Below are 13,506 nucleotides of genomic sequence, written 5' to 3' on the forward strand. Positions count from 1 at the left end.
AAAACATTTAGAACATAATAAAATTAATAAAATTTTTGTGTAAGAGTGCGAGTGTTGTATTAATATAAAATTTAATTAATTTAAAAATTGAACAGTTGTGTAGCTATAAATTTTTAAACGAATGTTTTTTACTATTTGTTAAATATCAGTCGATGTAAACTTTTCTTTAAGACCGGCGATTTAACTTGCATATTATATGCACGCATATACTTTTATCGATAGTTCTATGCTATATTCTCTCTCTCTCTACATGGTGTGTATTTATATATTTAATGATGCTGTTAATTATTATTAATTATTATTACTTACTGATTGATATATAGTAGGTCGACCGACATTATTCGAATTCATATTTGCTCGCTGAATTGTTCGATCCTCGTATCTTGTGCTTCCCTGGCTCGCCATTGGTCGATTCAGAGTGCTGCAATCATAACTGTATTTTAACGTAGAATCGAGATGGTCAAAGAAATTTTGTGAAGAGACTCCACGTAATAAAAATAAATAAATTTGGAGAAATAGAAAATCATAAACGAAAAATAAGAAAAGCGGAGTCTCAGAAACAAAAAAGAAACAGAAACTAACAAAACAAAATTAAATGAATTGAAAAATGATACGTAATATAAGTAATGTATAACATCTTAAAATTCTTAAATAATATCGCGATTTTGAAATTTTTAACATTGCCGAGACAACATTAAAAAATGAAGTCTATTAAAAAATATACAAAGTAATATATAATAAAGGATATTTAAAATCAACTTAAAATATTATTTTTTCAACTAATCGCACGATTATTTTATATTATTATTTCGATATTTAATTATTCATATAGATATGTGCTTTTTGATCATACTTTGTTTATATATCTAATTTGATTTATTTTATGGGCGATAATTACCTGTTAGCGTTATTGGGTGAATTAGGCCCTGAATTTCTGGCCGCGACGGTTTTCGTAACGAAATCTTGCTCCTTCCAACCATGCTTTTTATACACATCTCGCAGTTCTTGATGTTGCCACATGGTGAAGAGTACTTGTCCTAAAATATATATAAATTGAATAATTTTAATTAATAAAATGATAATTACAAGTGATTAAAATAATTATTTATTAAACTTATATATGTATTATCGGAGAATTATCTGTCAGTTGACTTTCGAGCTCGGGTTTTACCTGCAAATTTTAGAACACGTGGCGTGTATTTCTGGCGTTGCCTAGTGATGTTCATTAGTCTGTCGACACCGCCGGCATCGAGCAATGACCGCGAGAACTCGGCGTTTTTCTTGATGACCTCGTTCAATGTGGCGAGTACCGCAGCGATCGTGTCGTCACTCGTGCCCTGATCATGCTGATTATTTCCAGACGGTAGTTTCTGAATGAGATCCCTCATCGCGTACTTGCCTATTAGTTCCTTATTGCGTTGGTCTATCGCCAAATTCCGGAGTGCAGTCGCGACAGCGCATACGACTCGGTCCACCTGGCCGCAGAAATCATTTCAGTGACTAGTCTAAATTTATTTTCGGAGACAGGATCAAATATACATTTTGAATCATTATTATCAATCATTTTTATCGGTATAATACCAATATAATTACGATATAAAGATATATAAGTGTATATATAAAATGTATAAGAAATTTTTATCTGTGTAGAACGATAGATATTAAATGATTATCATACACGATATAAATAATAAATGAATAATTAAAATAATATTTAATAATTTTATAGAAAAGTATTTCGATTTAATTTTAATTATTGATTTAATTTACAATTTCGTGTACGTGAATGTATATATAGCATTTCAATGATTTGAACTTCCTACATATATTGTATATTGCAGTAATAATATTCGATAAATTATACCTCCATTCTTAAGAGTTCCACTAATATAGGAAGGCCCTTTTCTTTGCGAACAGCTGCGCGAATTTCGATACTCGGTTGCCAGTAACAGGCGGCGAGATTTTGCAAGGCCCCGGCTGCAGCCTCCAATGTTTCCGGATTCGAACACGTTTGCAAAAGATTGAGATACGACGATACTACTTCCGGTTGCCAGAGCAATTCCATTCCTCTGACTGGTTCGGTTCGCGGATTTGTCGTGCGTGACGTGGTGGTTTCCTTTTGGACCGGTTGACCATCTTTCTTTTTCTTGCTACCGCCGAAACAACCCAGATTCTCACCTAAGCAAAGAATAGAAAATTAGTATTAGTAAAATTTAAAGATATATATAAAAAATTTAAAAGATATTAAGAGTCGAATATATTTTATCGATTCTTCTCTCTTTTACATTATATTCATTTGTATTGAATTATTATTATTATTTTGTTAATTGTTCTACGATATTTCAATATTAAGAACAATATTAAGCAATACTGAATTACGAAAAGTTCAACTCATGTGTTCCTAAAATGCTGAAATTATATTTCTAAGTTTTTATCTAGCTAGCCCACTAAAATAAATGAATATCTACGCAATAAAAGAAACGAAATTGTAAACTTTTACAACAAGCTCGTTTAATTTATCATAACTTTACATGAAATTTTAGCGAAAAATAGACAGTGTGATGCAGAAATATAAATTGCTTGAAAACATAATAATTACTTTTAAAATTAAAATAAAAAAACAAATTTATAGGAAAAATATAAATTTAGCTTACGATTTAACAACGCAAAGCATGCGACAATTATATCTTTGAAAACTAATTATCGACGGAATTTCAAGAGGGGGCTTACCTTGACATAAACTGTATGCTAAAAAGATTGAAACACAGTTTAATTCATGCTGAACTATAGGATTCATAAAACAATTGATAAGATTCATAAACTAAATTAAAAAAATTTCTATAGGATTCGTATTATATAATGGACTATTTATCTAAAAAATAAGAAGGTAAAAAATAAAATCTGTAAACAAATAAGATAAACAAAATACAGGATTATCTTTATGTCTATATATTTCTGGACACACTGTATATGTATTCGCTCCAAAAATAGTAAACTGCAAATTAATCGATAGAAATCAAATCAGATAATGTGATGATAAATTAAAAGGTATCTTGAAACAAAATTATATCTACGCAAACTATCTCTTGATTGCAACGTTTTATTCTGTTGTCACTTTTCTAAGTACGTTATTTACGGTTTCTAGAGTAAATTTTGTCCTCATGCCACCTGAAAACTTCCGGTAAATCGATCCAAAAGTTTTAATCAAATTTAATACACTATATAAACTAACTATCTACAACAACTGCACCGTAAAATATTAAATTGTGAATACGTGTGTATGATAGGATTAACTATAATTTCTAATTTCATGAAGTAATGTTGGTTATCTAAAAGAGTAATCATAAATGTTTGATGGGCTCCATACGTAAATATTTTAAATAAAAAATGTATTTTAGTTAGAACTTTAAATACAGAAAAGTCTAAAAAAAATCAGACTTACATAATTATAAAATGATTATAAACGTATAAAATTAAATAAAATTTCGACAAATTATACCGTTTAAATTTTATATAATTATAAAAACTTAGTATAAGATAATTAACTTTATTTAGAAGCTACATATTTTACATGATAGTTTCGCGCAATAGCTAGAAAAGTATCCGCAGCAGAGAAGCTGTGTATCCCCTGTGATCTAATTTCATGGTTGGTTTAAGGGGTGAATCATTTGCCTCCTCTCGGTCTTTATACAACACACATACACATACATATACGGTAATCTGCATCTACATGCATACCGAGGGAGACTCGTGCATGTTGCGGAAAAACATATTCGTTCCAAAAGCGATACTCTCTGTTAAGATATTTTTCCTCTCTCTGCAATTTATTTAAAGTAGTACGTACGTTCACAATCGACAATGCAAATTTAATTGTATATTTTTTATTTTACACGTGTCACTCTCAATATAACGAAGGATTATAAACGATCTAACGCGATTCTTCAAGACCACAAAAAAATAATTTTTAACTTAATATTAGTTGCGTGTTTATATAGCTTTAATTTAATTAATCGCGTTTTTCTAATTTCCAATATTTGTGATAAAATTAAAAAGTCTTGCGTACGTAAGACATAATTTTTATCTACATTTTTTATATGATAATATAATTCGATTATAATTTTTACCAGAAAGAGACAAAAAAAAATTAAAAATAATATAAATTGTATGAATTCAAACCGCTGTGAGAATAGTTTATGAAAACTTTACTGCTATATTTTTCAACTCAAGAGAGATTAAATTTGGATAAACCTCTCTAATTAAACTCAAGTTTTTTTTATTTTTAAAAAGAAGATTTAATCTAATATTTGTGCATTTTAAAACTTTCATAGATTGTCTAAAACTGACTTCGGATTACGTATAATTAAAATTAAAATATCCCTCTCGATCTCACCTTTCGCGGGTGCTGTGACCCTGTTCTGCACCGTAGACTGTATCGGGTGTTTGTCGTAATTCGGGTCCTCCACCTCCTGGCAGCGATAGCTCAGGTTCCTCAGGATGCACACGCAGTTCTCGACGATCTTGTTACCGATGTTAGATTTCTCGATGGCCGAGCGCACCACGTAGAGCAACGCGTCCACCAGACCGTCGCATTCGCGTAGATTCTTACGCGCGTATTCGCCGGCGCTGGAGACGTTCCTCAGGACGCCCGACGCGTTCCTGAAGACCGTGGACCAGCAGGTCTCGCCGCTCGGCGAGCTCGGGTCCCAGCCGCTATGAGGTATTATTATGTTGTTCACCACCATCGTAACACCGTCGTCGATGATCGACCTCTTTAGATCCTGCAATCGTGCATCAAAAATTAGCGACTCCCTTTAATATTAGTCTCAAGTTCGAATTAGTAAAATTTCGTTTCTTCACATTTTAATTGTACAGTGCCCCGTAGGAAAACTGCTGAAACTATCATTTTTTCATATCATAAATATTTTATTTATATCCATTAAAAACTGCAGACTTTATTCTTTTCAACACAATTTTTGTTTCCTCAATAACTGCAGCTGATTAGTTTCAGCATTTTCCTATGGGACCCTGTATGAATAATAATAGAACAAGAATAAGAGCTTGAATGGAACCCAAACAGCACAACATACACGAAAAACGTTTAGAGGATATCGAGAGGACATCGAACATCCTCCGCACGTCTTCTGGATATCTTTTGAACGTTATTTGGATATACGTGCTGTTAGAGAAAGACGACAAGTTCCAACACAAAACTATCGGTATGCGATAAAAGGAGCGATTACTCACTTCGCAAGAGGAAAGATTCCACAGTACGCCCGTAACTAATTCCTTGATATCCGCGTCGGACGTTCTTCGTAGTAGGTTGATAAGAGCCGGCACGCCGCCGGCATTCTTGATGGCGCGCTTGTTCTCGTCGTTCTGACGACCGTACGACAGGTTTCTAAGGGCGCCGCACGCGTTTCTGTAAACGTCCAAGGTATCGTGATCCAGCAGCTGCACCAGAGGCGGGATACCGCCTAGGCTGCGCGTCTTCTGCTTGTTCGGGTCGTCCATGTAGCACAGGTGTTGCAGATAGGCGGCCGCGTTCGCCTTGATTATACTGTTAGGGTTGCTGAGGAAGCCAATCACCTCGGATAGGTTCGGGTCCCGCCAGCGCATGGACTTTTGATCGTCGTCGAGCGGGCTGGCCATGCCGGGCACCATCGGGTGACGCGATTGCAGTCGTTGCAGGTGCACCTCGTCCTCGAAGATCCCGGGGGGCACGCCCGACGTCAAGGGCACCCCCGGGTGACCCTCTTCGTAACCGGGCACGTCGCTCGGAACTGGTCCGACCCCCACGGTGGGCCCGTACCCGACGGGCCCGTATGGCGACGGTGACACGTATCCGTAGGCCACTTTGCTCTCGTCTGAAATCGAACACGCAATCGGTTTTACTGCTTCCTTTTATCTGACGTTAACGCAGGTTCTCTCTATCGGGAAGTCGTTCCTTCGACTACGGTGCTCTCGCATCATTCACTCGAGTTATCTTTGCGATAACTGCTTATCTTCGCGGGTAATTGGCAGAGATTATAACGCGGATTGAGAGGTATTTTCGTTTTAAGAAATATAGTACGTGTATATGTCTTAAATATTATTAATTGTTGACTCTCTTTCTCTCATGTTATATTCTATGTGGCTTTATTTATATTATTTTTTTAATCATCAATAATTTTAATCATTTTTTAAATGCTATTAATTATATTTTAATTATAGAGATATATATTATAAATATATCATATTATTTTTCTATTTAAATTTAAAGAGACAGAATTAAAACGATATGTCACAGGTCGGAATTAAAAGATAATGTTATATACCATACAGATTATCACGTAAAGTGTGATAGATATAAGACAATATTATGGTAGATTATACCATAAATGATCTCTCACATGATATCTATCAGGTTTTACGTAATAATCGTGACAAATGGTATCGTATTAAAATTTAATCATGCGTTTAATAAAATATATAGATTAACTTTATAAAAAAATCATATTCTAATGAACATTTGGGGAAGAGCTGTATATTTTATTCATTATTATATATTTCAATATTTAAAAGAGAAAATAATAAGATAAAGAGAGATAGAAACGAGTTAGATAACTGGGGGAGATGTACAATAATAACTCCATCATAAGGATGTTGAGAACGTTCGTCTATATTCCACGTGTTGCTGATTCGATCTAAAGTGAACATAAAATAACAAGAACAGCGAGAGATAATCAAAGTGAATTATGCGACGTCTCGTGACGACGAGGCATGTTTCCTCGTACAGTTTTGCATATCACACGAATCCAACTGCGTAAGCATTGGCAATAGTTGGAATTAAATTTCAGCCACTTTCATGGAAAACATAAAAATGTTGTATCGCACTTGTTGCGATTTCTATACGTACCATACTGATCCCCGGGCCCACCTGGACTCGGAGTAATGCGATAATGGTCCTGTAAAGCGGGGTTTAAGCCAGGGTCGATATCATTATAGCTACCCTCCACGTAGGGCGCACCCTTGCGCATATATTCTGCTGAAAGAAGCCATCACTTATATTGTGTTATCATTTTAAATAGATGAAGCATCTAAGTTATGGATTTTGTTGTAATCTTTAAGCGATATCTCGAGCGACAGCGATTTTTATTTAAACTCATATATATAAGGATCGTTAAAATATTACAATATTTTAAACGCCACGAGAATTATCTCGTACATTTAAAATAAGAATTTCTGATATATCTCTTTAAAGACTGCTGTTTGAAATAATAACACCCTTCAGTCAAACAAATATTTTTATCATTCTCATATGAAAAAATTAATATTTTATCTTTAATTGAAACGCTATTAAAGTAATTATTTTCAATATAAATTTGTATCCGATCACACTGTTTTTGCTATTAATTAAACTTAAAAAAGTTATGAATATTGATCGACTGACCAATTAAAAAAAGGAAGCTTGATTGCTTACTCCGCTTGCAAATAAACTCGCAAATGAGCAGAGAATGACGATTCGCATCGATATATCCGAGAGGAGGGCAAAAATGGCAAAAATGTATTTGCGGCTACATACCGTGTGGTGGGGAAGCACGACTGTGCTCCGACGGGCTATGAGGACTGTGCGGAGAATGCGAGCGCGGCATGTAAATGCCATGAGGCCCCGGATAACCTGCAGGCTGCGGCGGGTAGCCCAGGTACGGGTCGTAATGATCGAAACTGACCATGTACGGGTCCGCAGGGTAGCGCGGATCCGCGTGTTGATAGTCCTGCGACATTAGCGGCACCGACATGTAGCTGACCGCGCCCGGATCCGGCTCCATGTGGGAAACTTCACGCACGACTTTCGTCACAGTCGTCACCTGAGGAAGCGCACACCGTGTTATATAATCTCTTTCTGCTCAATGGGACTTTTCCCCGAGCGTAAAACGTGCCGCGTATATACTATCCGTTTTCGCGTATCGGTGTACACGAGTCGTTTCGAAACTCGGAGCAATAAAAATCTCGACTTCGGCGAATAAAGTTAACCGAGCTTTAAATCCGCCTTCGAGCGATATACATTCAAAACTAAAAGCGCATATATGAATGCTAGTGAATTAAATGCAATGAAAACGCATGCAACTCTAAAATTGATAAAAAAAGAAATTATTCGCGTACAATAAGCGATTGGAGAGAATTCATGGAATTCGATCTTACTTGCTGAGAAGTTTGTTGCTTATGAGTCCGAATGAGCAGCGGATCTTCCTGGACGGACAGATGAGACGAGTGCAACGAGTGGGTGTCCGCCTGTCCGTTACTCCCATGGTAATCCGTGTCGCCCTGTCCGCTACAAGCAGACAAATCAGAGAAACGAGAGTCGACGAAAGTGCGTATGTAACGTTGCATGATATCGAAAATTACTATGGTCAGAATAGAACGCTTACGTGTATTGTGGCATGTCGGGAGCTTTCTCCTGTAGGACGCGTCTGAAAATGAATATTTCTCTTTAGACTCGCTAGAAATATTTTTATAAAAAGAAACAATATTTTAGTACACGACACACTATATACAAAGCTGCACAAATTTTACAGGAATTCTATTATTCTAAGCTATAGTGGCATTATATAGCTTTACGTAGCAATATTTTACTAATATCTGAAATTAAAAACTAGTGATTAAACAAGCACGCAATATATACAAGGTGAAATAAAACATCGATAGGTATAATTTTTTAATGGATTGAAGATTGATTTTTCGTTAACGAAAAAAGTTCTTTCTCAAAAATATTAATTTCGATCAAATGTATTGAGAATATGCAACTATTGAGATTTCTTAATTTTTTTTCGTTAAGAAAAACCGACTTTAAATTGGAATAGCATATGGGAGAAATATTTCATGATTGGTAGGTGGATAATAAAAAGCAAACAATAAGTATACGAAACAAAGCGAAACAAAACGGCGCATACACATCAACTAGGCACGATAATAATCTTGAGGAGAATGTTACTAATTGCACTAAGCATCCTTCTTGCTGTCGCGTCATCCTGGCATGCTAATGATTGCGCAAACATGCGTCGATGATGGCGAAGTTACTCACTCTGAAAGCGTCGCGTTACGTCTTATGGTTTTAGCGGGTTATTAGAAATTACGCGACAATGTTGGGCCAATTAGTACTAATTAGACTGCACCGCAATTTAGAAAAGCGTTGTCCGTAACGATTTGCACACGTGATATAAAATCGCGTTATACTGCACGTCGCGGAGAGTGATTGTCAGTGATAATACAGTAACAATTTTCATTACCATGAAATTGAAATTTCATACAACTTTATTGTATACGAAAATTATGTAATATAATAAATTTATGCATTTGTATATTATATTTGCGTGTAAATTATCATTTATATATTTACGAGGAATAAATGAATTTGAGAAAATTCGTTTTATCATAATTAATGCGATGAAATTAATCGTACGCTCAGTTTCAGCGTGAGTAACCACATGATTAATGCATGTTAGTCACCTCTGCGTGATCTCAGTGCGAGTTATGTTGTGCTCCTGTCTCTGCTCGATCCGGCGATTCACCAGCCTAATGTTGATTATTCGTACGATTAACAAAATTGTTCGTTTCTTATCGCCACTTGCGTTATAATGTCATTGTAACTGTCTTTTTCGCCGGACGCGTTCATCTCGAAACTTTCAATATTAAACATTTCATTAACGGTGTATTTGAAATTAAGATTCCGCAAATTCCTTTAAAGTTATCAAAACTCCACGGGGAAATGAGACTTTATTGTCTATTTGTAGTTTCGAAGCTTATCGCGCCAAAACCTTTTTAATCTCCCATGTTAAGCAAGTTCGTAATTATGTCTGAATTATCGCAAAGGAAAATAGACGTCAAAGTCGTCGGAGAGTAAAACTGGAGTTTACTGTAGAAAATGCTTTGCGAATTACGCGGAGCTTAAAGCAAAATAAGAAACAAATTATCCAAGAAATTTACAGAGAGAAAGAGAAAGAAAGAAAGAACCGAAAATATCCGAAAAATTTTTTAAATATAATACAATATAATAGGAGAAGATTATCGGCGATCGATGAATGCTTTTTATGGATGTAGAAAGTCGAGCAACACTAAGAGATGAAATATGATATACATATAACACGTTAACTTTTTATCGAGGAAGCGTGTGAAAAATCTGTCGTGATCTACCATCGGTTTACTTAACATAGAGAAAGACACTTACAGACAGGAGTCAACCAGCTGATTATTTGACATACCAGCTGATTTGTGTCTCTTGCTCCCGAGCAGTGGGTGATGTTTTCTGAAAGCAAAAAATTAATAATTTTAATTCAAGAGAAAAAAAATCATTATAATTATTTACACACTTTTCTTAGGAAAAAAAAATGGTAAAGATTATCCGTTTTATATCTAATATTTATAAGTAAATCGCAATTTCTTATCAGTTTAATATAAGGATGAATCATAAATTTTTTTTGCACGCCTTAAAGATTCGATATCAATAAATGTCGAGAAAGAGAGAGAGGTATATAATTTTTATGAAAATCGACAATTAAGCCATTTATTTTAATCGTGTTAAATAGATATAAAATATTGATAATTTGTTAGTCTTTCCTTATCCATTTATCAGAATTCTTTATTTATTCTTCGCGCAAAGCTTGAAAATTGATTCGAATGCCGTAATCCTTAATTAGTTATTGACGTATATCGTATAATAATATATTTCTCTGATCGGCGCGGCGGAGAGAAATCCTTTTAATTCGCCACTTAACACGTTCGTGCGTCCATTCCGAACTCGATTAATTTCTCGCCCGGGCGCTTCTTTATCACGCTTTTCGATTTACCGCGGATTTTCCGGCCTGGCTACAAAAATTAGCGTTCATTGGGAGAGAAAGGTCGTTTTGGGAATCGTGTCGTCCGAGATAACTCGATTGCTGGATAAAAAAAGGGAATCGCGAAAATAGTCGAAATGAGAGCGACATCGTTCTGGGGAGAAACTATCGACTTCGAAAACGAAAATGGAGCAGCTCGATTTTCGAATATAATCGAGCGAGTTATCGCGGGGGAGGACCAATAAAATCCGTATTTCGTATTCCGCGGGGATGCGAGAGTCAAACTAAAAACAGGAAATGGGGGCGAGAGGGGCCGCATAGGGAGCACGCAGGAACGATAATTAATTTATGCCCCAAATGCTTTATTAATGAGAGTACTTGATTGCTGACAGCGAAAATGAACACCGCTTGCTGCCGGTGGAAAAATAACGAATCCCATTTCGGGTTATCGTTTGAGCAAATGTACATTAGCAACTACACTCCGTATGAATTTGCGATTATAATGCGTTCATTTACAAACGTACGCCCTGCCTCGAAAGTTAGTTTGCCCGATGGTTGCGATTTCGCAATTTTTCGAGTAATTAAACCGTACTCTATACATTTATGATTTTTGATAAGCGTCATAATTTCATCATGTATCGTGTGGCTTATTCTATTTTATTATAGTATATATGGAGATGTTCATATTATATAGTAAAATTGCAGAATAATCCTAGGATCAACGCGAATATTAATTTGTTGGTTTTTTTTTTCGTATATAAATAATAATTGCATATCATTACAAATTTTAATATTTTATGAGTATTATGATAATTGATATGTGTAATAAATTATTTGTTGTCAATAACTTTGGAAATTGCGGTGCAAATACTAGAATTTTCGCTGATCAACGAATGCACAATACTTAAAGATTCATTTTATCGTTACAGCGAAAGATTATAGGATATATATGTATATGGGGATTATAAAAGCGTATACAAACGCGATCAAAGCGGGCGACGACAATTCTCGTGAATTGATAAAACGGCTCGGTATATTAACAATCGCGCTCGGATATACCGGAAGCGGAAACGGAAAGGGACACGCGAGAAGAGAATAAGCAATCCCCGCCTTCCCGAGGTAAAAGGGGGAGAAAAATTGTCACTGATGGACGCGGTCCGATAACTGCGTAACGCAAAAATTTTCTATACCGAAAAGATATTAATTACACGAATAAATAATAGACGCGGTGATGCACAATTATACATCTTTCTGGCCAACGGCTTGCCTCGTGAAACAGTTAATTACGTCAAATATCCACACGGCATTAGTAATTTAAAATTACCATTAACGCTCGCATGTCATTGTAATGATAGGAAAGCAATTACTGTCACATTCGAACGATAATGGGAAATAACATGGCAGGGACAAAGAAAAAAAAATTAATTGTCTAATATGTTATTGTTAGTTTATTTAGTGTGTGATATTCATTTTTATTGAAATAATAAGTGCATTTTATAATGTTAGTATAAATAAGAAATATATATATTCTAATATTTTAATTCATGTATGATTTATTAAGATTATTTTTGCGAGATTTGAAAGCTTCATATAATACTATAAAAAAATGATATAAAATATTACGAAATTAATGTAAAATAGCGAAAATGAAATATCTGCTTGTATCAAATTTTTTTATTACGTTTGATAATCAGTTTCAATACAATCTCTTTGTTGTATTTGATAATTTACTTTGGGTTAATAATCTCCAGGTTAGTGTTTTGACGATTCTTTTTTGGATTGGCAGTTTTTATGCATGGGATTTAACAATCGATTTTTCATTTTATTTCGACAGTCCGGATCGCGACGATTTATTTTACCGTACTTCAATATAATCCATTCTAAAAGTTAATATTCGTAATATATATTTGACAGCTCGCGTTTCGGAAATCGAAAAATTGTTTAAATTGGATTTAATAACCCACTTTGGACTATCGATTTTCATTTTGTTCAATAAAATTTACTTCTCTTGATATTTTGTATCCGATTAACGATTATGCATAACTGTAATAAAAAATTTGTCGCCCGTGGCCACAGATTTTTACTATAATCTAGTATAGATATATTAAGTTTTTCTTTTTTTAGAACAAGAACACGTTTTTTCGTGATCGAAAATCATTTAACTACTCATCTAATCCTCTGAAACTCCTCTGACTATTGTAAGATTTCTTTTCATCGATCTTTCCATGAAAAATTACATGACCAACTGCCACCTAGTCGAAGATTTTTAATTAAATTCATATCGACATCTCGGCAAAAATATCAGCTCTGAATTAAATTTTCATTTCAACTCGCGTTCTAGAAAATTTTTTATTTAAAGTTATATGCATTTTAAAATGATAAAAAAAAATGATCTCAATTTGCAAATAAAAAGTTAAAAAAATCTAAATTATTATCTCGATTTTATTCTCAATATTTCTTTCGCAACTTTACATACATATTTCCAAATTACATATTTACATCGGAAACTTGTTTTAAAATTAAAGATCGGCTTTCGATATTCCCCGTAGGATACTTTGAACGAATTGACGATTTGGTAATTCTAGGTCACCTGAATTTTTCCCGAGTTTGTCTCTCGGAAAGAAGAGAAAGGAGACTGCTTCTTTCGCTTCTTTATTATATTCTTTTCTCACTGCAGTTATAGCAATAATCAAGT

At 34.7% G+C, this 13,506-nt stretch overlaps 1 protein-coding gene and 1 long non-coding RNA gene across 8 annotated transcripts in view; one reads left to right on the forward strand and one right to left on the reverse strand.

Moving 5' to 3' along the window:
• Positions 1-13,506, forward strand: part of LOC114935864 (uncharacterized) — a 237,976-nt gene that overhangs the window by 205,834 nt on the left and 18,636 nt on the right. The window lies entirely within an intron of this gene.
• The window catches only part of p120ctn (adherens junction protein p120), a 42,818-nt gene that overhangs the window by 13,410 nt on the left and 15,902 nt on the right, over positions 1-13,506 (reverse strand). The window contains exons 2-13 of one of the 7 annotated variants that reach the window (XM_029308764.2): positions 10,205-10,282; positions 8,409-8,450; positions 8,182-8,311; positions 7,562-7,847; positions 6,896-7,021; positions 5,245-5,864; positions 4,391-4,778; positions 2,731-2,748; positions 1,865-2,178; positions 1,172-1,475; positions 899-1,037; positions 310-433 (exon numbers count right to left, since the gene is read on the reverse strand). In XM_029308764.2, the coding sequence (XP_029164597.2) occupies positions 310-433; positions 899-1,037; positions 1,172-1,475; positions 1,865-2,178; positions 2,731-2,748; positions 4,391-4,778; positions 5,245-5,864; positions 6,896-7,021; positions 7,562-7,847; positions 8,182-8,311; positions 8,409-8,450; positions 10,205-10,236 (2,523 nt within the window). In that variant the 5' untranslated portion in view covers positions 10,237-10,282. Of the gene's footprint in view, positions 1-309; positions 434-898; positions 1,038-1,171; positions 1,476-1,864; positions 2,179-2,730; positions 2,749-4,390; positions 4,779-5,244; positions 5,865-6,895; positions 7,025-7,561; positions 7,848-8,181; positions 8,312-8,408; positions 8,451-10,204; positions 10,283-13,506 lie in introns of all 7 variants that reach the window. The other 6 variants (XM_085480443.1, XM_085480442.1, XM_085480447.1 and 3 more) reach the window with 6 other exon arrangements.

This window comes from Nylanderia fulva, unplaced genomic scaffold, assembly GCF_048542155.1.
Source record: "Nylanderia fulva isolate GAGA-0341 unplaced genomic scaffold, ASM4854215v1 Scaffold15, whole genome shotgun sequence".
Lineage (NCBI taxonomy): Eukaryota > Metazoa > Arthropoda > Insecta > Hymenoptera > Formicidae > Nylanderia > Nylanderia fulva.